Below are 25,013 nucleotides of genomic sequence, written 5' to 3' on the forward strand. Positions count from 1 at the left end.
TGGCACTTCAGAAGATTTAGAAAACAAACATACAAAATGACCTTGAATAGATATTGTGGCTTTCTCCCTTGGAAAGGAATCAAAGCATATTCTCTCTGCAGTAATTAAACTGGTGAAGGAGTGGGTGTTATTAAGCAGAAACTAATATAGCATGTGTGAGTTCTAGTAATGTTTGAGAAATAAAATAAATGACTGGTGCTGATAATTACATTTGTTTGGGGAATTGAATGTTGGTTTCTCAGCTGCATGAATACCTATAGGAGACAGACATTATGGAAGATCTTGGCCCAGGTTTTATGGGCAATACTCAACCAAACCAATGGGATTAAACACTACAGACAAAGATCTTGTTATAGGAATAGAATAAAAATGCTACCAGTGAACTTGTCATTTCAATTTTCTCATCTTGTTAAGTTTTGCCATACAGCTCATGATTTTTCAGAGCAGTTTTAGGCAAATGCAACTTTTGCTAACCGTGCATAATCACTGCTAACAGTGCATTATCCACTGAACTTTAAAGCCTTGACATAGGAGATGAGGGGAATATGGATCTTACTCAAAGGGGTGGTGGAGTCAGATAGGAATGTCTATTTTTGAAGGTCAGTGGAGCAGACATGTTAACATGAAAAGGAAATAACTCTTCTTCAGTCAGAGCGTTCCCATGCTTGTATTTTTTAACCCTTATTGTATATCTAAGGAACTCTTCAGGCTTCCTTCCATAAAACTGAAGGCTTTAGTCTAAGCTCAGCTCTGTGTTGCACATGGAGTGAGTGATACAGGGAGCAGTGAGGTCCTAAACAGCAAACATCTGAGATGGAAGAGAAAGCTGACAACAATTTATGGAGCACAAAATCTCCAAAATGTGGGCAAAGCTTGCACCACTTGTTCTACAAGAGGAATGGTATAGCACATGACTTGAAATGGGATTTTTTTAGATAGTTTCTGCTATGTACTAATAAGTATGGCTGGGTTCAGGGAGTACTTGTTTCCCCTGATTATTCAGATTATCTAGGAAAACTGTCAAAGGAAACAGTACAAGCTCATTACATCTTTGACTACTGATACAATTTTGTGTATCCTTCCAAACAGCTTTTGTATCAATTTACTTATACTCCTGCTGTGCTTTGCTACTGTTTCAGGATGTTAGATCATTAAACCACGTATCAGGCAGTACATACAGTTCCTGGGGATGAATTACTGGCTGGGATTTGAAATAATCTAGCAAAAAATAGTCAAATATTATCATTATTATCTTGGAATAATTAATAGTGCATTGGCTAAAATGTGAGAAAAGATAATACAAGTCTACCAAGCCAAGAAATGTAATTATCAATTCCATTTTCTTATATCTGGTGATCTTAGGAAAGTCCTTAAAGATCAGATAGGAAGAAAATGACAGTTTTCTCCAATACCTTGTTTGTTTGACATTGCAGTCTTTTTCCTGATTAGCATTAGTCCATTAGTCAACAGAGAAACAAAAAGAGGGGTTTACTGGCCAATAATATTTGACAAGTAATGTTGGAATTTTAAAAATTAAGTTAAATATTAAGAATTGACTGTTCACAGTTAATTCCCCTTTTCAAAAAGGGTGGCTAATAATCTGAATCATGATTGAACTCTAAAAAGCCCATCACAAGAGGACATTCACAGAGTAATCAAAAATGAAAAAATAATTTCATAATGAAATTATTTATAGTAAAATAGAAATTAATCTCTACATGTACTTGATTCCTCCTTTATGTCACCTTTATAAAATACACACCAGGCTGGAACAACAGTACACTCATGTCTGGAAATCTACTCCTTGGAAAGATTACCCAGTCTAGAGTAGAAATGGTCTAAAATACCTGCTCTACTCATCTAGAAGCAATAGTAGAGCTGAGGAAGTACCAAGGGCTGAAATACTGTGGTCCATTGGGAAATGAGCTGAGTTGCTCACTGTTGTGTAGTTGCTGTTATTTAACTAGCATTTTTACATGTCAGCAAAATAGCCATGCAGCACTACCCTAATTCAAATATAAAATGATAAAACCCCTTCTGGTCTTGCAACTGAAGTTATGAAAAGTTAAATTTCAACTCATGTTGATCTTGCATGAAGCTTTTGGTGTCCATAACCCACTATCAACGCTCTTCTCCAGAGCTGCAGAAGTACATGATGATCTTCCTCTCCAAGTGTCGGGCAACTCTGAAACTCTAAAAGGAATTAGATGATAAAAAATGTTTTTTCTGCTTTTTTTATAATTTGAAATATTAAAGATTTAAAGTTGCCTTTAATTCTCCAGTTATTCTCTAGAAATATAATTGCCTGGCATTATAAATTCTAAACCTCATTCCTCTACACTGAGCATCTTCCATTCTTTTTAGAATGGTTTTAGATATTGTAGACAACAACCAACAAAATAACTTATCTCTTCATGACTCCACCCCTTTTTCCACTGGGATTGCCTTTAGAATAAAAACATCATTTCCTGTTTTTCAAATAACTGATCTATGCTCATGTTCAAGAGATTGCTATTGCAGCAGGAAGGTCACTGGTGTCCTTTTGTGCAGAATGTTCCTGCTTCAACAGAGGAGGAGAAAGAGAAGAAACTGCTCCCAGGAGCTAAGAAACTTCCAGGTCTTGCTGTCAACTTGTCAGAGATTCAGAACATAAAGAGTGAGCTGAAATATGTCCCCAAAGCTGAACAGTAGCTGGAAGAAGCAGGTGAGTAGAAGAGAGGTTCTCTGCATGGCTCTGGGAGAAGCAGGCTGATCCAGAAAGCTAAGTAAAAAGATGGTTTTTCAACTACTCCAGTGGACCTGGAGTCACACACCATAATTCAAAGGAATATCAGAATATTAGAAAATATTAGAACTCATAATTAGGATTTGCTGTTGTTTCAAACACGTTGGAGACTAAATCCAGTGATAAATGGCACCCACCAACCCGCCTGAAGTAGTCTGTTCAGCATACTAGGAATTCAGTGCATTTGGAATATCAAAACCACTTTAATAAGAATGTATTGCTTCATAAGCATAAGTTCCAGTTTTGTAAAATATAGAACGTGTATTTTTACTATATATCTAGAAATTAATGTTTTACAATGCAAATAAATTTATTGCAGTGGTGGACAAGTAGGTCAGTATTTTTAAAAAGCTTCTTTGGAACATTAGTCATTTGATAATAATTTAATTATGTAATTGAAAATTTACATACAAATGGTTCCATGTATTTGACCACACAAACATACCCCATGCTATTTGTGGCACTCCAGGGCTTGCTGTAGTCCAGCACAGGAAGGACATGGACATGTTGGAGTGAATCCAGAGGAGGGGCACAAAGGTGAAGGGAGGGCAGGAGCATCTCTGTGAAATACAGACTGAGAGAGTGAGGTTGTTCTGCCTGGAGAAGAGGAGGCTCTGGGCAGACATCACTGTGGCCTTTCAGTACTCAAAGAGGGCTCATAGAAAAAAGGGGACAGAAATTCTGGTAGGTCTTCTTGTCGTAGGATAATGAGTAATGGTTTTAAACTTGAGGGCATTGGATTCAGACTAGATATTAGGAAGAAGTTTTTTGCAATGAGTTTGATGAAACACTGGACCAGGTTGCCCAGAGAGGTTGTAAATAAATGCCCCATCCCCGTAAACACTGAAGATCAGGCTGGATGAGGTTCTGAGCAACCTGGTCTAGTTCTAGTGAAGATGACTCTACTTATTGCAGAGGGGTTGGACTAGATGATCTTTAAAGATCCCTTCCAGCCCAAAGCACTCTATGATTCTATGATCATTTTATTTAAAAGGAAATATTCAGTGCCAAGTGAATATTTCCAAAAGGAAGTATTCAGCACTTCAGTGCCAACTTCAGAAAAATTTATATCTGATTTCAAACTAGACCCATAAGCCTTTGTTCTTCTACATTCTGAACCTTATAGAAATTTATGATAACTTCTGTCCATGAAATTATCCTCTGATTTCTTTGAAAAGCCTGAGTCAGTAAAGATGTGTCAGGCACTTACAATGAAAACCCAGATGTACAGAGAAGTTTTAATTCCAAAAAATCCCCACCCTGGCTACAGTAAGAAAAAGATAGTTGTGTCACATAATACTCACCTGAATTGCTAGTTGTGCATGCTGACTGATAAATCCTTTTTATCCTGAAGAGAGACAGAGGAGTTGAGCAGGAGAAAATCATCTGGAATTTACTGCACAGAAACATAAATGAAAAACAGAGGAAAACAGAAAGCCATGCAAAGGGGTTTTGGGAATGCAGAAATGCTAAGAACCAAGAATATGAAAAGAAATTGTGTATAACTTGAGTGCATTACCCCAGTGCACTCTGCATCATTAACATAATTATTTTTTATGTACAGCATAAATATGCCATTTGGAAGAAAAGAGTGTTGAGTTTTTTCTTGCTTTTACCCTGCTGTGTCATAATGTTCCTGATATTTTAAACATGCAACAGAGTCTCTCTCTTCAGGAAACTTGGGGGAGGGGAAAAAACATTTTGTAAAATGTAACATTTTAGTAATTTCAGTAAAGCACTGCCCAGAGAAATACGAATTTTTAATGTGAGGCTTTAAGGAGGTTTTTTCCTATAAGAGATATTCCAACATAAATCTACCCCCATATTTATTCTCAGATGATTGCTATTTTTAACATTTAAAAGTTTTTTAGTAATTACCTTACTGAGAATCTGACAGAAACATTTAGGGCAGGCTCAGATGTTCACTCTAAAGTTTTCTACAGAAACATCAGCCATGTAAAGGGCATCTTGAAAGCAGTGACGTTATTAAGAAGTAATTTCCGTCTCTGTCCTTCTTTTGATGTATTGGTTATCAGGTCCTGATAGGGATATAGATTTCTAGATTTTGGGTAGTGCAGTCACAGATCAGATCTGAAAACTCAGTGTTCACAGGAGCTGCAGGTGCAGTTCTCACTGTAGCCTGTGAGTTTGGATGTTGTGCAAAACTAAGCATGTGCCTGAATTCCACATAAAATTGAGATGTAAATTAATCAGGTGCCACATCCAGCAACCTTGAGTGATACTGAATGTAAGGACTGACCCCTGTAAGAGGAAATTAATCAGATCCAGTGCTTAAGGCCTCCTGCCTGCAGCCTTGTATAAAGTGTGATATTGCCAGAGAGCTGTTTTATGATTGATTGTACAAATCTAGAGAAGATTATCTAAGTCTGCAAGAAATTCACAATCACATATACCTAATACTTTGCTCCATCTACAAGAATGGGTTAGAGATCATCCTTTGGATGTGATGGTCTCAAAAGAATGGTGAGCTGACTGGTCAATAGAATATGCCAGTGCAGAGAATGTACTGATAGATGAGAGTGTTCTTTGGTTTTCACAGTTTGGAAATTAATTCTCTCTTACATCAGTAGTTTAATCTTCTCAGATATTCACTATTGAGGGATTTCCCTTTGATATTATTTTTTTCTTTCTTGTGGTACTCTATAGGAAACTCTGTTTCTACTTGAAACAGTTAGAATAACTCCAAATACTCTGGATAATTTCCATTATTCTGTGATCCTATAATATCATGCAATAAAAAAAATCACAAATACACTTTAACATGCCACAGATATCAAAGCTTTTAGAACCACAGCAGGTATTTCCAGCTTTACCTCCTGTATTTTCATATTTCATGGTTAGTTTCAATAAATTGTAAGCTGACATGATTAATTTTGTATTAATTTTGACCCATGTTTTCTTGCTCAGTTTAGCATGCAAACCCAGTAGCAAAAATAAGAAACCTACAAAGCATTAGGCTGGTTCATTATTTGCAAACCCATTCCTACATAATTTTCACTTTAGAGTAACTTCTGTTAAATGTCTTTGGTCTTGCTCTTCGCCAAATTAGGAAACATGAATAGACTTGCTAGGATCATAGTGGTGACTACAACAGTTTGTGGGAGAAATGTAATTTGGGAGATGTCATGAAGCTGAATCCACTGAAGGTCATCAAGTGCTCCTCAGTTAAGATATTACTGTAGTCATCCCTTATGGGGATCTGGTCTATCATCTATAATTAGCTAATTAGCATAATCTGTAGTAAAGATTTTTTTCTTCCATACCTGTAGATGATGTGTTACATGCAGCTAGTTTTAATATACAATGTGAGATATGATCAATTTTCCTTTTCTCCATCTACAATTTTTTTCTGCTCTTTTCACACCTGGACATTTCTACATGCACAGGAATGAAGCATATGCAAAATAAAATAGTAGCAAAATATCATACACTAAAAATATATGCTCTATTGAATAAGCAATGGTAGGAAGCAGTTTGTGACAAATGGAGCCTGCTGTGGCTGAGATTTACTGCCAATTGTTGTGATATCTCATGTGATAACTAGCATGGTGATTGTACTTGAAAATGGGACTGAGCACAAACTGGCATTTCCCCTGAGAATATAGATAATGGCAGCCAGTTACTTCTGCAGCTCATGTTCATTCTTCATTCTGCATCCCTTCACCTTTGTGTCCTAATGTGGAGGGCTGTGTAACAAATCTTTTATGGTGATGGGCCATGGAATCTAAATGCTGGACTTTGGTTTCAGAGGACCTAAACCTTCAGCTAAAGGGGTCTCGTCCTTTCCTCTTGAAGAAAGCATTCTTAGTGGAAGAACTTCTCAAAAGGCAAAAAGGGAAATTTACTATCTTGAAGTTACAAAACAGTCTGTCATGGACATGGGGCAGCACTCCCAGCACTGTATTCTGGTTGTGTTTGGAGAAAGAGATTGTCAGGATCCCCATCACAATGTTGATGAGATGGTTTCTCACCATCTAATGCAGTACTTGCAGACAAATCATTGTCTTTACCTGGAGCTCTACTGGGGAGGGTGGTGTGATTGCAGAAGGTAGTTCTGTTGTCAGGTTACAGAAGCAAGGGAACTCTATTTTGAAGTCTAAAGAACTAGCAAATGCTTTCTAGGGCAGCTTAGCCTTTGCACTATGCAGAGAATTCTGCCCCACATAAAATGAGAAATCTTGTCAGCAGAGCAGCCTCTGAGATTGGCATCACTTGGGGAAAAAAGAAAGGGGGAAAAGCCATAACAGAAGTCCCAGAAGGGAATAAAGGTCTTATATCCATACACACAAGATGGTGTGCTATTAGTTATTCCTTGGTGTTGCTATTAATTATTTACCTTAAAAAATTTGTCTACCACCTCAGGCTAAAAATGCACATTATAACTTTGCCCCCTAAAGACTTAATTACAGTTTCCTGCTATATATTGCTCTAAAGCTGCCCCTCAGTTGCAGCAGCCATTTACCTCTCCTGGTGTCCCTGCTCTTACACACAATTTAGTGTTTGCATCTTGTCCCTGTGCTCACATGGATCAGAGGGCTACAGTTAAACTGCAGAACAGTCACAAGCAAGGTTATTGCTTTTTTCTCAGAAACACAACAGTGCTTTGCTAGTAGAGGAACTCTGACCTGCTGTGAGCTCTTGAAAGAGCACTGCAGTTTTAGGAATATGTGTTCATTTAATTGAGTCCCAGCAGCCAAAGCTTCTGTGAGAGAAGGGAATCCTGCTTCCAGAGGATGCCAGGGTAGGTCAGGATATAAAATCTCCTGGAGTGGGAACTATGGGGTGAAGAGGGAAGATGTACATCAAGAATTTCTACAGAACCCTTCTGCGAAAGTGAGAGGGGTCATGGGGAGATCTCCTCGGTGTGCATGAGTGCCTGAAGGCAGGGTGCAAAGAGGACAGAGCCAGGCTCTTCTTGGTAGTGGCATCCCCCAACATACTCGCTATGTGGCCTGTGTTAATTTCAAAGTCTTCTTGTCTTCCTCTATCTATGGTTTCCCAGCATTGTGCTGTTTTAGATTCAGAACTCCCAGACCAGCCGCACTCGAGGGTTTTATGGCCAGCCATCAACTTTGTCAGGTCCCTTCTTCTTGTAAAACTGTCCTAAGAAACTGGGTAGCTGAAGGCTTGTAGGATTTTTTAATAGCATATTTAAAGTTCTTTTGGTTTGCCTTCCAGGTTTTTTGGGTGTATTTAAGATGTGCTTTCAGACTTTAAAATGGAAGAGCTAGAAATTTCTTTTCAAAGAGAAAAATGGAATATCCAGGACATTATTTAGTATCAGAGGAACCGCTGTAATCCTATTACCTCCTTAAGAAAAAAAAAATCATGTTTCCCAGAGTTTCTGTGAGCAGAACAAAAAATTTAGTTGTCATGGTTTAACCCCAGCCAGCCACCAGGTACCACACAGGAGCTCACTCCCCCACCAGTATTGCGGGGAAAAGAATTGGAAGGGTAAAAGTGAGAAAACTTGTGGGTTGAGATAAAAACATATTAATAGGTAAAGCAAGTATCATGCAAGCAAGCAAAGCAAAACAAGGAATTCATTCACAGCTTCCCAAGGGCTGGCAGGAGCTCAGCCATCTCCTGGAGAGCAGGGCCCCATTGCACACATCAGTGACTTGGGAAGACAAACACCAGCAACACCAGCACTCCAAACATCTCCTCTTCCTCCTTTTTTCCCCCACTATATACTGATCATGATGCCATAGGGTCTGGAATATCCCTTTGGACAACTGGAGTCCCCTGTCCCAGCTGTGTCTCCTCCCAGCTTCCCACCAGCATGGATGTAGGAAAAGCAGAAAAGGTCTTGGCTTTCTGCAAGCCCTGCTCAGCAATAACAAAAACACCTCCATATTATCAGCCCTGTGTTCAGCATAAATCCCAAATTTAGCCCCATAGCAGCCACTGTGAAGAGAATTAACTCCACCCCATCCAAACCAGCCCAATTTCCTGTAACGTGGTTTGCAGCTGTCTGTCCTGGATTGAGTCTCTAGCCCAGCACACATCAGTCCTTTGCAAGTCAAGGAGAAATTTCCTTCTCATTCTCTAGCTGAATTGTGGAAGAGGAGGGGGAAAACAGACTGGAGAGAGTCCGCTTTCTGGAGGCCTAAGAAAGCTTGAAGGTGTGTGTTAGGAGGTTAATTTTGCCAAGTAAAGAGCAGGGCATATTCTTATAAACCACAAATGCTTCTACATAAACTAGTTAGGAAAAGATTTTGCTTTGTGGTTCTGGAAATTGACTAATAACTTCGAAACAAACACTGAAGAATCAGAAAATATTTTGCTTCAAAGCAAACTACAAGAATAGATGCTTGTATTTTCTTCAAAACAAATACGAAAAAAAATAGCCTTTTATTTCCAAACTGTATATTCAAACAGAGATTTTTAAATTATTATTTCTGGAGGAGACAAGCATAAAGTAATAACTTGAAGAAGTCTGTCCTAATTTTTGGAAGATGAGCATGTTGTTTACTGCTCTATCCACACCATACACAGGAGAGTTTGCAGACATGTGGAGATGAACAGGCCTCTACACAGGGACAGGAGCAATGTCTTCATTGACCCTCTCCTTTGAAACATTAATGCACTTAAAGTAACAAAATATTTCCAATGCTAGCAATGTGGACCCACAAATCTCTGCTCTGTTCTCAAGTGAGAACCATTTCTGGAAGAGTTTTCTTTGAAAGCTGAAAATTTTCATAGCTCACTGCTATTTAATAACTGCTTCCCTGTAGTCATTCTGTTGATGACTTAGTCCTGAACTCTTTTATAAAAAATAACCCCTCTCTTTCCATTGGTGCTGTTCATGAAAGATTTTCATAAAAAATAAACTTTACACTCAGTTGCCTGAGTGAGATGCAATTTCTGGGGTGACATCCCTCAGAGGAAGCTCAGAAAGGCAGGAGGTCTCATGAGATATTAGATGTTGAGGGATCAGTAAAATGTGAAGAGGGAATACAGTCAACAGTCTTTTTTTGGCTTATCTCTGCTAGATGTGTTAAGATTTAGCCCATGAACTACAGCATCTAACAACAGGTACTACTGGAATGTACTCCTCTTGGAAATCTCAGAACAGGATATCAGGAATCCCTAAAACTTCAGTTATTTGCCGTGTGAACAGGTCCAAGTATTTAGATGAATACTGTGACTTGAAAGGCGCCTATCCCAAGTCATATTCATATAAATCCATGCAGAACTAGCTGTGACCAGGGAACTGTGGACATGAGAAGCTGGAGAGCAGGAACAAGATCCTACTGATCACTGCTAGATGGGTATGAGCGAGATGAGAGCAATGCTGTTTGTCTCTTCCTGGGAACTGTCCTGCCAGTGTTAGGTATGCCTGGAGCAATCAGACACTGCAATGACAGAAATCATCTGAAACACAAAATAATAAGCAATTCCAGTCATTCCCACCTTATACAGTTCAAAATGTGTTCAGCACAAGGTTTTCAAGCACTACATCAGAGTGAAAAGGCTAACTGCTTTGGAACACATGAAGTGTGACTTCCCACATTAGTAACAGCTCAGATAGTTTTATCAAATCTACATAAATTGTAGCCAATTAAGTTGACAGTATGATCTGAAATATCTCAGCTCTGATGTGATAATCAAACGAATTTTCTTCTAAATTTAGTGCCTCATCATTTTGTTTTATAGATTTTATTCATTTCATTTGATAGAAGACTACCTAATTATGTTCTCACAGCCTTGTGCTTAAAAACCACATAAATTGCTGCATTACTGTACTTTGTCATCTCTTGCAGAACTGGCTCTATGTGGCATGAGCCTTGTCCCCCCTGTCCAGGAGCAGGCCATCTACAAGTGTTCCAAGCCCTGCTTTGTACTCAGGACTACATCTGCTTCAGCCACCAAATTGCTCCTGGTGTGCCTTCTTTTAAAAAAAATGTAGCTCTTTTAGTGCCAAGGCTACTTCTGTGTCACACTTGTTTGCAAATTTCTTCAGAGAATAACATTTTGTAGTGCTTGAGCTCCCTGTGTGTTAGGGTAGAACATCCTATGTAGGTGGAGCTCACCATGACACTGATCCCAAGATCCATTGCCCCACTGTCAACACTGCAGAGGAAATGCTAAGCTTCCAATGTAGCTGGGTTTTGCCGACCCTATCTGCTGCTGGTTTAATCTCCTAATTTCCCTTTGATTTGCCAATGGAGTCTCAAATACGCTGTATTTCCATGTGAACAAAGGACACAGCATAAATGAGCGTTTCCCTGCAGAAATATGTATTAGTTTTACTCTCAGTGTTGTTCATAACTTATTTTTCAAATTTGATTTGCTATGGGTTTTAGCTAGCTGAAGGGAGACTCAGCTGAACTAACCTTTACTTCAACTTGGGAACAAGTATAATGCCTGGTTTTCTGTCCTGCCATTTACTGGTCATAACAGTAGGGCTGTATTTGCTTCTGACTGCAATTGGCTGAGGTTCATGTACAGACATGGATTCCATAATAGCAGAATAAAACCCTCAGTCTTGCTCTTCAGAACTCACTCCCCCACCTTGGTAAAGCTGATGTAGCATTGCTTTTAATTTAATAATTCAGCTATTCAGTGGATAAAAGAAATAAATCGAGTCCTTCAGCTTCCAGCTCTCCTGGGTCTTTGTTCTCATTTATTGCCTTGGAGCACACCTTGTCTTAAAATTGCTGTTCCTCCTACGTGAATTTGCAGAGCCTTTGAGGGCAGAGCAGAGCGATGTTGGAGCAGTGATGGCAGAGGGCAGGGATGCACTCGGGGAGGGAGGCGCTGGCCGGGATCGCCCCGCTGGCAGCGATGCAGGAACGGGGCTGGGACAAAGGGACAGCAATGGCTTTTACTGGGGAAACATCAAAGAACCAAAAGCTTCCCCCAAAGCCAAACTGCTCCCGTTCTGAGGGAAGGATGATGACAATAACTGGATATTGCTGTTTCAAAGCTTTGAAACGTGCTTGCTGCCTTTGTACAGAAGATGAAACCAACATGAAGTATGTACTGAAATGGAAGAAAATGCATATGCAAAGACTTGAAAACAAATATTTGAGCTGAAATAGGCAGAATACAGGGAAAATAATACCTTCAGTTTTTCTGTGTTTACAACTCACACTGCTCTTGAGTGCAGTACCTTTCCCAAAGATTGTTAAAGATGGGATACAGTATGTCCTCTACTAAAATTAATGAAGGATCTCAGACCTCCATTAAATACCTAATGAAAGATCCCAAACCTTTTAAATTTGAATTTCTCAATTTCCTTGGTTTTGTGGTTTTGTCTGAAAACACTTAAATTGATCTGTCTCTCCAGGCTTTGAATAGAAGCATTTATTTTTGAAAAATATGTAATATTTCTTTCTTTTAGTTCTCAAGAAAAGAAGAGCTGTCTCTGTCAAGACGAGGCATACTTTCAGTTTTTCAGTCCATTTTGCTGAAAGCGAGTCCAGATGGGTCTGTCACACATGTACCCTTTTTTTAGTTTAAACCCTTAATTAAAACAGTAACGAATAGCGTAGTAGTGCATCTCTTTCTGCTTTTTATATGCTTCTAAGTTTTTTATTCTGGAACAGAATCAATATGCTATATATGTGAATAATTACTCTAGGGCAAATTAATTCTGCAGCTAAGTGTTGTCTGTCTCCAGTTACTACAGTTTAACACATTAGCAGACAACACCTGAGCCACGACTGAGCTTGTGAACGCTTCAAAGTCTGTCACAAACCACGTCTGTGTTTTGCCTTACATGTGTGGAGAACAAGAACCTGGCCAAACTTGTGTTAATCCTGGCCACAGAACACCACAGCTCACTTGACAAGCAGTCATGGGCCATGTCCAGGTGTGAAGTTATCTGCAGTTGGGTTGAAATTAAGAACACCTAAGGCAGGATGACAAGTAGGGTGTCAGCTTCAATGCCTTGCTTTAATAGACACTATAGAGATGAGTAGAGGCTGGCTCTCAGAGAAGCTTGTGCTGACCTGCAGCTACAAGCCTCATTTTTGAACTAAAGATTAACCATGCTTCAGCAAAGTCAAGTCCTTGGGGCTCCATCTCCAGTGAGATTTTTGGCATCTTAACCATTTCCATCAAGGCAAACCCATGGTACAAAAACCATGTGCAATGGCAGAGGAATACCTTGAGCCAATGGAGACTTAGTTCACATCCCTCAGCAATGTCTGGAACTTTATGAGCAGCACAGGGACCAGATCCATGTTGGGCAGAATGGAGCAGGCAGCTCCAGATGGCCACCCAGGGTGGCAGAACAGACCTTGCACTGCTGTTCTGACCTGCCTCAGGGAGACACTTCATCTCTGTGTCCCCCAGTGCTCTCTTGGCCAGGGAGGTGATCCTCTGCAGGATCTACCAGGGGGAACAGCTGCCTGAACTGCAGCTTCTGTAAACACTCACTGGCTCACTGGCTCCCTCACTAAAGAGGGGAGCTGAGTGCCTCAGACCCTGAAAGCAGGCAGGAGTGGAGTGCAGCTGGCCCACGTTATGGCACTGCCTTCTGCCTCAGTTGCAGCATCCCAAGGGACGGATGAAGGCCAGAATTGTCTTCCCCTCCAGGTGCTCTAGCATTGCTCAGGGATAAGTCCTGGCTTCCCCCAACAGGCTGCAAAGAGATGTACAAGGTTACAGAGAGAGGAAAATGGAGGCAGAGAGTCCTGTCTCACCCATAGTCCTCAGTGCCTCTGATCACATAGATCCCTTCAGAAACTTTCTGCCCTGCAGAAACCCACACTTCTGCCATCTCGAGAAGATGATTTTGGATGTGCTGTTATGAACCCTTGAAACATTTCTGCAAGCAGCATGGTGAAGCTTGTGTGGAAAGCTGTTTAGACATAGCTAACAGAAAAAAAATGAAAACAATCAGATTTTTTTCCCCTGGAGCTTCAGCAATGTTCTCAGTAAAGCCAGGAGACATTTCCCGTCACCCTGAATAAAGTGTGAACTGTCTCCTCCAGATATGCTTCAAATTTTTAAAAAAGCAAGTAGAAAAATTTGCAAACATGCAAGAGAAGGGATGTATTGGTGGCCCCTCCCTTCTGCCTTTGCTCAGTGGTTATCACACATACACAGCTAGGAAGCATGAATAAACCAGGTCAGGTCTTTCTTTGCCTCAAAAGGATTAAAACCCACAGTTCTTCCTTCCCTGGAGACTCCAGGCTAGCTTGGCAGGGGGGCCCTTCCTAGACTTCTAGCTAAAGCTCACCTTCTGCGCAGAAATGAATTAATCTCTAGATAAGTCAGCCTGATGGCAGCTTAGCAATGTGGAGCTCACCTGGCACTGAGGAAACTTGCTTCCATGTGCCTTAGCCTGTGGATTGCTGTGTACCATGTCTAAAGGATAATTTGTGTAGCAACAACAGCAACAGTCTCCTCAAGCTATGATTTGAAAGAAACCAGGATGGCTGCTGCTGTGTTTTTGTACAGTCTGATGCAATCAAATAGGTGCTGAGGAGGACAGGCTCTGTGGAAAACCACCAAGATTCTGAGTGCTGCTCAGGTTTACACATCTCCCTGGCACTCAGATGAGCAGGGTTATTTAAACTCAGGTCATTTTAGATGGGCATGAGCACAGTTTGAGATTATGGTGTAGCTGGTTTTGAGGACCACAATTTTGGATTTAAGTACCTGCATCCCATTTGCACCTGAGGCCTCCAGATTGTTGGGGCTGTCCTTTAGTGGTAAGGAGCTCAACCCCAAGGTCACTCAGTGGGAACTGTGCTCATAAATCACTTAAGAGCATGTCAAAATCACACTCCAAATTTGAATCTTCCAATTGCATATTGCTCACTGCTGAGAGTGAATGGGGCTCTGTCTCTGCAGCCAGAGCCAGCAGCTGTGCTGGTACAGCTGTGTGAGTGCTCCAGCAGGAGCTGCTGCTCACCTCTGAGAGGAGCCTTTCTGCCAAGCTGAGCTAAAGAAATATTTTCCACAGAAACTGTACATCATGGCCATGCAAATTCAAAACCAAAATATAATTGGTCTCTGGTGCCTGTGTTTTAACAGCAGGTGATTCCTCACAGCTTTTCCTTCTATTTCTCTGTGGAAACATATTCTTTTCCTTTTCAATTTGTATAGTCAAAAAACAATTTTCTATTTTGAAACAGTGCTGTGAGAAAGTTTAGTTCTCCCATATGTCTTCCAGTCAATCCTAATAACTCATTTCTAAATGCTCACTTGTCACAGATTGCAAATCAAGTATTAACACGACAGGCAACATGTTGTAACACTTTCATTTATGTTTTGAAGAAACCTGTCTATTCCTTGGAAAAATATGGGCTTACCTTTGAAACCCTAATAAATGACAAAATTCTATAAACACAACATATATATATATATATATATATATATATATATATATATATATATATATATATACATACTGGTTATATATATATATACTGGTTATTGATATGAAAACATGTGTGCTGTAGATTTATGTATTAAAACTGCCCCACTACCTGCAGAAGTGAGATAATGTGAAGAATTGAGCATATCCTGTACAGACCAGATGTCAGAATGCAGAGTTTTCTGATGCAGTCAGTAACATGTCAAGTTAAATTAACAGCCTGTATATGATGTCTTGGCTTCATGCTTTTCCATCTCTGAGGCGATCCTCTGGGTTAGGAGCAAGACGGCTGTCAAATTTCCCAAGCTGATTAAGAACTCTCACTTTTCCATGGCAAAGGAGCAATAAAACCTAGAATGAGACTTAGATATGCAGAAGAGGTTGCAGAGAATGTGGGTTTTGTAAAAACTATGTTGGGTTTTGAGTTGGCAATCATTTTCTTACTGCCCTTTCCTTTTTCCTCCCATTTGCTGTATTTTTCAATATATTTTGCTTCATACAAAGTGTTAAGAATTTCAGGAAAAGTATTTGCAAAGTGCCCAGAGACCACTAAGCCTCAATTTAAATGTCTTGAAAATAAAACCAGAGCCAACTTCTGTCTCATCTGTGAGTATATTTGCAGGGATGTGACCATTGTCTCAGGCCCACTCTTTTTACTGCACGTGCCAGAGTTATGTTGAAAGAAAACAGGGGGATGATAAGTACCACAATTAATCATAGTTCAGTCGTGCTGTGATATTATCTGTAGGCATATCAGACATACACTATATTTATATGGAACAACACTCACTCACACATTATGAATTCTGTGAGAAGCAGCCATATGACCAGGAGAAAGCAGCATTTTTAGAAACTGTAACTAGCACAGAAAGTCAAACATGGGTTATTTGCAGTACAGACTGGGTAAAGTGGCAGAAGAGGCAGAACTCACGATGAATAAATTGGGTATTGCTGCTCAAATAGAGATAGCTGAGATTTCTTTTGTCTTTCTTGGAGAGGAGCCTCTTCTCAGTGACTTCAAGATCACAAAGTTTGCTGCTAATGCACTGAGAGCAAAGAAATCAGACAGAGAGCTTAGGGATGGGGATTGCTTCAGGTTTGGCAGCACTTGGCTGTCCCAGCCCCACACTGCCCATCCCTGTTCCTGCAGTGCAGCTGTACTGAGGAGCCACCTGGCTCCACACCAGCCTCACAGTCGAGAAGAAGGAACTTCCCCTGCCTTCAGAGGCCAGTAGGGACCACTGAATCTCACTGCAGCTGACTGGGATCTCTGGGCTCATCTTCTTCAGTAGCAGAGCAGCACACAACACTGGGTGTTACTCTCACAGAGGTTCAGCCTGTCCAAGTGCCCACCAGATCCCTGCAAAGTCCTGAAAGAGCTGAAATTACAGCAGAGCTGTGTTCCTTTCCTGAGGTTTCCAAACAAACAGATCCTGGCAAAGCCCTCACTAGTGCTCACCTCTGGGAAGCTTCTGAAGTGGATTCTCTGTGTAACTTCAATTGCAGTTTAGTTTTAAAGTGGGGAGCACATCAGGCAGCAGCAGGGGAGCATCTGCAGGATGATCCCTCTTCCCCAGGGTGGCAGGTCAAGGGGCAGCAGCCCTTTGTTCAAAAAGGGTCTGTACAGGTTACACTGCTGCATTTTTTTCCCTTTAACTGCAATAGCAGAAGCGGGTAGGTTGTGCTGCTGCTCTTCTGTGTTTCCCTGGCTACCACAGAAATGTGGTTGTTTGACTTTCCCCAGCCTCTTCTCACTAGTAATAAAGTAAAGGAACAGTGTGTCCTTCAGCAATCTGAAGTGCTAAGAATGCAAAAGACTCTTTTCTGACAGTCTTTTTTCTTCTTATGCTTCTGAGTTTGCCATTAATAAAGATTGGTTTTTTCCCCCAAGCACTAATTTTCAAATGAATTGTGGTTTTGTCAGCTCTACTGATATAAGGATTTAGTACAAAACACTGCCCAAAGGGTTAATGGTGAATCTAGTTAATTTACACTGTTGATTGTTGGTAGGATGTGGTTTGGGAATTCTTTTTTTTGGTGGGGAAAAAAAAACAGGGGAAATAACTGTTACAGTGAGATAAATCCCAGTCAAAATATATCGGTAAATACTGCATCATGGCAGTAACTCTTCAGGGAAACTAGAGGGCAAACTTCTAAAGTACTTAGAGCTCTGTAAACCTGCAATTAGGTATCTCCTCAGCTTCCCAAAGAAATGCTAAGTGCCTCACTCCTTGGGGCTGGCATGTTTAATCAGCTAAATGCTTTCAAAATACTGCCCTGGGAGGGCTCAGGAAGCCTGCTGCATAAAAATAATAGTCATTGCTGTGTGTCAGCAGTCAAGCAGCTCCTATTCTAAGTCTGCTGATTATTATACCCAACATAACTGAGCTGTCTTTTGCCTATCCCTCCATTTGTCTCAAATTTTTGTGCCATGAATTGTGTCTTATTGTGTACTAGAAATCACTGTGGGCCAAATCGGGGCTTATTATTATTGTTGTTATCTTTATTGTTGTATGTGTGAGTATTGCTTAGCATCTACATGGGGCTTGGCTTCTGACCTATTCATAAAAATAATTTTTCATTTCCTGTGGGTCAGTCTTTGTGTCTGGGGGAAACTGGGTATACAGCTCATTTTTAGAGCTTGTAGCTGTCAAAATGAATCTTGAAGGGCAGCATTAAAGTGTTTGGCATCACACACCTGAATGAAGGTGCAGATCAATGCAGCAGGAGACTGAGATGAGGCAGAGACTGTGGAACCAGTTTGGAAATGCCAAGTTTATGTTGTTCTGCAGATTTAGCCCCTGCTCTCAGCTGAACCACAAGGGAGCAGGAATAGCTGGAGTTAAACCATACTATTTACAGTTTTAAAAATTGGATATTTCTCCTCTCACTTAGGAAGCTATGTCCAGCAGCTTCTGCATGTTAAAACTGTTGTGCAGGGATTAGGGTTTTTGAGTCTGTCAGACCTGAAATTGCTGACCCTTGGAAGCTCCCAAAGCCAAAGAGCAGCACCAGCCTCCTGGGCAGCTGCTGGGATAAAAACCTGGCCAGATCAGTCATTCTCAGTGTTCCATGTTGTATCAGGAGAATTGCTGAAAGAAAAATCTTTCCATAAAAAGTTATATTTTCAAATCACAAAACTTTCCCAGTGGAGAAATGTTCCATCAGAAAAATGTTGGACCATTTTGACTCTTGGCATATTCTAAGGTACAAAAACTGATTGCATTTTAAATAAATTTCAGCAGCCTCAGCCCATGCCAACTCTCAAGCAACAAATCAAGCAAACTGGGCTTTTTCTCCAGTAATTATCCAACCTGATAATTCTCTTGTCATTTCACCCTTTTGCTTCACTGAAGGAAGAAAGGGCGTGTTTGCAGCACACCAAGATGCCGTTTGCTTCTATTTCCATTTCCCAGCAACTTGAAATTCATAAAAAGTCATGATCTAAATATATATATAATTTTAATCCCGAAGTAAGCATACACTAATAACCCCAAAATCAATTACCTACAGGATACACATGATTAGACTTTTTTATATAAAACTTTTTTAACATAGTCATTTCCAAAATCAACATAAAATGTGCCTATTTTTCAGGCACCAACATAAATCAACAGTCTGCCTTGCCAAAATTTGAGCACATGCCTTTTGAAAATCTAAGCAGTCAACACCCAGTGCTTAGACCTTTCTTCTCAACCATTAAAGTTGCATGAAAATAGAAAGCATATACAATAAAAAATGAGTGGCAGAGCTAGGATCCTGGACAATATGTGAATTCCTATGGATAATGAAACAAAAATCTTTGGACAATAAATATTAAAGTCTGATAGGAAGTAAAAAATCAGACAATATGGAAGCTAAGGGTAAGTGTGTTTGTCACTGCATGTGAATTAGCATACTGTACAGTCTGCTTTATATTGTGTTGCCTGAATTTTATGATTCATAACAATTTTCCTCATACCATCTCATAGCTACAAAATTATGTGTGGTTGCAAAACAAGCACAGCAATGCTGAATCATCCTTTTTACATACCAGTAAGCCTCTGAAGTAGCCTACCTCACTTTAAGTATAGGGGAAAAAAAAACTTGGTATTGATCTCTTAATATTTATATATTAATAATCACTATTAGGCTTCATGTTCAGTTTTGACTGATTAACTGATGCTTATATGAGTCATTTATCAACTCAATGTTATTTTAATATGTGCTTTTTATCATTAAGTTCCTCAATTTCTTGTGAATAAGAAAAAGCCACAAAAGTCAGCTGTCAACAAAGACCAACAGCACCTTAGAAATGCCATTAGTGAGGGACTCCATAGGAATCAGCAGCATGCCAAATATTTCACTTTCCACAGTCTTTGTCCCTGCAGCTCTACCATCTCCGGCAAAAAAAAAAAAATCCTTAACCTTTTGCTTACCATTTTTTAATTTAAAAAATGCAAACAATATTTAAACCCTTCTCTGTATGTGAAAATCATCCAGACAGGAAGCAGTGCTGCTTAGCACTGGGTGTGTGTCTCTGGAGAAAATGCCAGCTTATCAGGAGTCTGAAGTGGCAGCCAGCATGACAATAGCAAAAGACATGAGCATTCAGGTGTGAAATCATAGAACCTTCCCAGCAGCAGCATTTTGCTGTGTGATAGGTTGCATTTGGATTTGTGAGAATGTTTCATACATAATTTCAGGTAAAGCTTTAATATTTGATTGGAGAGCCAGCACAATTGAATTGCCAGCATAAAAGAAGTCCAAGGCCAGTGCCTCCTCCAGAATCTCCTTTGTACAAAACAGCTTGAAAATCATTGCTCATAATTTAATTATGTAACACAGCTGTGCCTTTTAGAGTTCACATGGCACGAGGCAGAAGAATCTTGAGGGTGATAGCCCACCCCAGAGTGGCTTTTATTGCACTCTCTGAGGGACTACAACAAGACTGCCAAAAGGAGTCACATGGAAGAGTCTTTCCCCTACCATAAAAATGTCAGTAAAAGTAACATCATCTTTCTCCAAATTTCAGCCTCCCCAAATCAAGTATTTTTCTAGCAAAACAAAAACTGGGTGGCCTGAATTTTCCCAGAAAAGAGCAGGGTGTTGTCATCTTATTGCAAAAGTCTCCCATAACTTCTTGGTGCTTTCTCATGGACATCTCCTCACAGCACTGACTCCTTCTCAGTACAGACAACAAACTCCAACTCTCTCCTCACCACGTTAACCCACTCTTTTATAGCACTTGTCTTCTTATTGGACACAGCTGTGGCCTATTGAGGGCAGGCCTGTTCCTAATCTTTGCTGATTAGCACAGCTGAAACTCCTCAGGTATGAGACTACCTTCTGCACTATCTTTATTTTCTTACATTCTATCCCTCCACATCTGGGGATTTTCCATTGCCTGAGAATGAATCCAAATTTTTAACCTAAATCAGGTCCTTTTGTCAAGAGACTTTGATTTGTTCGATTTCCAGCTCTCTGTACACCCCAAACAACATTTCTAAGTGCTTGCCACAGCTGTTCAGCAGCTCCAGTGCTGGATGCTGTGAGTCTGGTGCAGACACAAGCATTAAGATCATGATGAAGTTTTCCACTCCAGGCTGCCGGAGGGTTTACAAGGCTGGGAAGTTCCTGCCCAAGCGTGCCCATGTGTGCCAGGCACGGCTGGGGCTGCTGGGTCTGAGCTGAGCCTGGCCTGGGCTCTGCTGGGCGAGGGTCCCGCAGCACTGAGTGAGAGGGACTGCCACGAGAGGGGCAGCCAGGGCTGGGGAGCTGCAAAATGGCTTTGGGCAGGGCCGGGGAGCTGCAAAATGGCTCTAGACCAGGGCTGGGGAGCTGCAAAATGGCACTGGGCCAGGCCTTGGGAGCTGCAAAATGGCTTTGGGCAGGACTGGAGAGCTGCAAAATTGCTTTGGTCCCCTGATTGTGCTGTCCTAAGAGAAACAACTGCTCACTTTGAAAATTTAAAGAGGTTTATTAAACCTGGACAAAAATACAACAAAAGGACTATATAAGGAAAAATTCGCAGTGCTGGGAACTGCCCTCATGAATACCACATGGCCAGTTCACCTTCAAGATGGAGTCTCAGTCTTTTATACCCCTGGGGGTTGCATCAGCCAGCCCTGGCCCCTCCCAAAGTCTGTCAGACAGCTCTTCTTTGCCATTTATCAGTGGAAAACTGCTTTCTTGTAACTAGATTGGAGGTCAGGTGTTGCCATGCCTCACCCCCTAAGCACCAAGCTTTTCCATTCCCACCTGCCCCAGGCAAGGGACACATGTGCAGCTTCTTGGTACCTGTCCTGGACAGCCCAGGCTGTGTGATGGCAACAATACAGGGGGGAAAGGGAACTGTGGGGAGAACAGAGGGCATCTAAACTACAACAACATAACTACACATCACTAAAGCTTTTCTTAATATTCATTCAACAGTTATCTTTTAATGGCGAGAGCCAATCATCTCATTATCCATCTATAACAATGGCTTTGGACCATGGCTTGGGAGCTGCAAAATGGCTTTGGTCCCCTGATTGTGCTGTCCTAGGTGGGATGTGAGAGGGGTTGGCTTTTTGGAACTGTAGTGCTTCTGGTGGGCTCCCTCACCATCCAGCCTGAAGGCTGTGGCCCCACGCCCCACACTCACCAGGCACTTCTGAAGCAATGCAGTGTGACAAATAGCTACTCACTTTTCTAATTTTAGAAAGGTTTATTAAACCTTATAAAAAATACAACAGAAGACTGAATAGGGAAAATGTTACAATGCTAGGAGCAAAGGGTTTTCCCCACTATGTGCTCTCCCTCCCACATAATGGAGGTTTTGCCTTTCAACCCTTTAATCCTTCCCAAAGTTCTGTGCATTGATCCCTTCTTCTCTGTCCAGCAGTGGAGATCTCTTCCTCAGATCCTAGCTGGAGGTCAGATGTCACCAGAGTGACAAACCAGCCCTCCCAAGTGTCCCAACCCTGGCTGTCCCTTGATAACAATGCAACAAGGTAAAACATAACTATAAATCTACAAAACTTTTCTTAACCTATATACACTATATTTGTCTGTTAATTGTGAGAGTCAATCATGGCATTACTCATCTCTCACAGCAGGAATCCCGTGGTGTGGCTGTGTAACAATCTGACCGTGTTTGATCTGGTTACAGAGTACAGCACCAGTGATGTGTTCCTGCCCTTACTCCCGCTGCAGACACCTCTGAGGTTATTTCCCCACATCATCTCTGGGCTGGGCTGCCAGGTGCTGGCTGCAGGGAGCCTCTGCAGCAAGAGCACTCAGCACCATGCACATTTTCTCCTAGCTGGAAACTTGTTTTCAGAGATATTCCCTGGCTGGAAAACCCCAGTCAGGCAATTAACTCTCAGAGAGTGGATTTCATATTGCATCAATGCTCTCAGTATAAGAAAGATGTCCCATTGTTTTAAATGTCACAGCTTTCTTTTACTTCCTCTTTTAATATTTTTATTGTTTATTTTGGGGTTTTTTTGTTTGTTTGATTGCTTTTCTGTACCGAATATTTTACCAATCATTATTTTATTTGTATTAACACTTCATCTGGTCCCTTCTCTACAGGTCTTTGCCTTATAGACATCAATATCACCACTCCATAATGGCTCCTAGCAACCTCTTTTCTTTTTGATGCTACTCCACCACCCAGGTGCATTGCTACTGGCTATTTTCCACTCTGTGCCTGCAAGCAGCTGGGTGGTTATGGTTATTATTGGAGAAATCAATGGGATTTGTTGCACCTCAAAGGAGGTAATAAACACTTTGCAGGATCAGCCATTAGGCTTTGGCTTCCTTACTGATGAATTTGCCACAATGATGATTACTGAAGTTTCACTGTCTGCTGTTATGGGCAATGAAAATGAAATACAATTAAACTGTCCAAGAAATCCCTCTCTAATCTCATTGACATAAACTTTTTGCTACTTAAGCTCTTTAAGTAATTTGGCTTCATTAACAGACAACTTGGGTATACTTGCTAATATGGTCAGGATGACACTGACAGCAGTGACCAAGCTGTTGAGTGATGCCTACACTGGAAATCAAATGCTTTTTAATGCAGAGATTGTATAGGTGAATGAGAAGCACTTAACATAAACTCAGAGAACAGTTTTCCCTATATTGATAAATAATTGCAAAGAGTAATAATTATAGGCACACACCTGCATGGACTTGGCAGAGCTTACTGAAGAGCTAGAAAGGAAAAATCTTTTTATTTTTTTCCTTCAGAAGACACTAATTTAAAAGGTAGAAAGTGCTGCAGCATAGTTCTAATTAACAGAGGTAAAAAAAGCCACTGCAGCTCCTTATCAACAACTTTAATCACAGCATATGCTATATGCTGCTTAATCTTTGCTGGCCATTATGAATTACAAATTACCTCATACAGTCCCAAAGCAACTGAAGATGGGTCTGCAGAATCTTTTTATAGGGGGGACACTTTAAGCTGTGAGAATTTGTAGTAAAAATGTTAATGAAAAGCAGAAAATTGAATTAAAACTTGAATTTAATGTGAGGTAAGCATTTGTTACAGCCACTGTGCTTTAAACCTGTACAGGATAGAGAGAAAATGTAAAGGATAGCTCTAGAAAAAGTCATTGCAGAAGTAGTAATGATACAAATAACAGAAAGTATACTAGAATTTATATAGGGTTTCCTTTGTAATAGCATTTTAAGCGCTCTGCATAATCAGTCCTTTAAAATTCAGTCTCTTTTTTAATTACTCAGATATGATAAACTTCAAAATATGTTTTACCAGCTTTATGAAACTGTTGATTTTTTATCTTTGTAGACAATATATTTGTATCAGCATTTGTAGTGAATCCATTAGCTAAAAAAACCCCCATGCTCATTAAGGTTCTATTTCATGTAAATGAGAACTGGCAGCCCAGCATAATGTTTTAGGCAGCTTTCTGATCTCAGCTAAGAAATGCCCAAAAAAAGTAAAATTATAACTGGTAGGGCTAAAGAGATGTGGAAGTTCAGAACACATTTCCATGCTCTAGAGGCTGTAGTGTTTGTAGCCCACTACAAATCCCAAAACTTCTGAATTAGTACTAGTCAAGAGATAGGGTTATTTGTTTGTTTTTCACTGAAAATGCTGATATCTGAGGGGGGTTTTTTTCCACTTTTGGAATTGCTACTTATTGCAAGATCTTGGGCCACATACCTGTGCATCATTGGCATCGGGGTTCCACTTACAAAAAAAAGGCAACAGAATAAATGACAGGTATCATGTCTTTATGGACATTAGGTCTTTTGGAGAACACATATTTAGAATTCAAGTTGACCTGAAAGACTTCTATTTGACAGCTGTCATTTCAGAACCACTGAGTGGAATTGTGTCATTTCCAAGTTCCTTTGGTGCCAGAGCTTTGTGTCAGTGCAGGTAACAAGAAATTTTGATAAGAGTGCAACACAAGGAATGTTTCCACCTGACTTTTCCTGTGTTAATAAAAGGTTTATTGTGTCTGGCTAGACCTGCTGTTACACAGCACTTGGCTGCAGCTCCTTTGTGTGTGCACTACCGAGCTGCAAACAGAGAAAGGGTCAAAACTGTCCTTCACTCCCCAGGTCACTCTGTCTGAACTGAGATTAAATTAGAGAAAGAACATATGCATGTCAAAAGGAGCAGATGGCTTTCAATAATTTCTTTATAGTGAAGATAGCAATGTTTGTTATTTAAAAGATTATTTTTGTGTTTTGGTAGAAAATATTTTTTGCCTAGTGTTCTTTGTCAGACAAATTGGAAGGATAAAAATTCTGACCTTTCTCTTTTTGTTTCGAAACCCTGCATGTATGTGTATGTGCAACCTACATTTCAATTTTCAGCTGCTTTCTTACATATTTTTATTGACTGTAGGTAAAGGGCAAAAAAAA

General features: G+C 40.4%; 1 protein-coding gene across 4 annotated transcripts in view; it reads left to right on the forward strand.

Annotated features, from left to right (window-relative positions):
* SMPX (small muscle protein X-linked) overlaps positions 1-25,013 on the forward strand; it is a 41,312-nt gene that overhangs the window by 9,819 nt on the left and 6,480 nt on the right. For 2 of the 4 annotated variants that reach the window (XM_063182504.1, XM_063182524.1), the window contains exon 4: positions 2,551-2,704. In XM_063182504.1, the coding sequence (XP_063038574.1) occupies positions 2,551-2,691 (141 nt within the window). In that variant the 3' untranslated portion in view covers positions 2,692-2,704. Of the gene's footprint in view, positions 1-2,550; positions 2,705-4,139; positions 4,162-10,572; positions 11,412-25,013 lie in introns of those variants that run through there. The other 2 variants (XM_063182512.1, XM_063182516.1) reach the window with 2 other exon arrangements.

The sequence above is a fragment of the Melospiza melodia genome, chromosome 2 (assembly GCF_035770615.1).
Source record: "Melospiza melodia melodia isolate bMelMel2 chromosome 2, bMelMel2.pri, whole genome shotgun sequence".
Lineage (NCBI taxonomy): Eukaryota > Metazoa > Chordata > Aves > Passeriformes > Passerellidae > Melospiza > Melospiza melodia.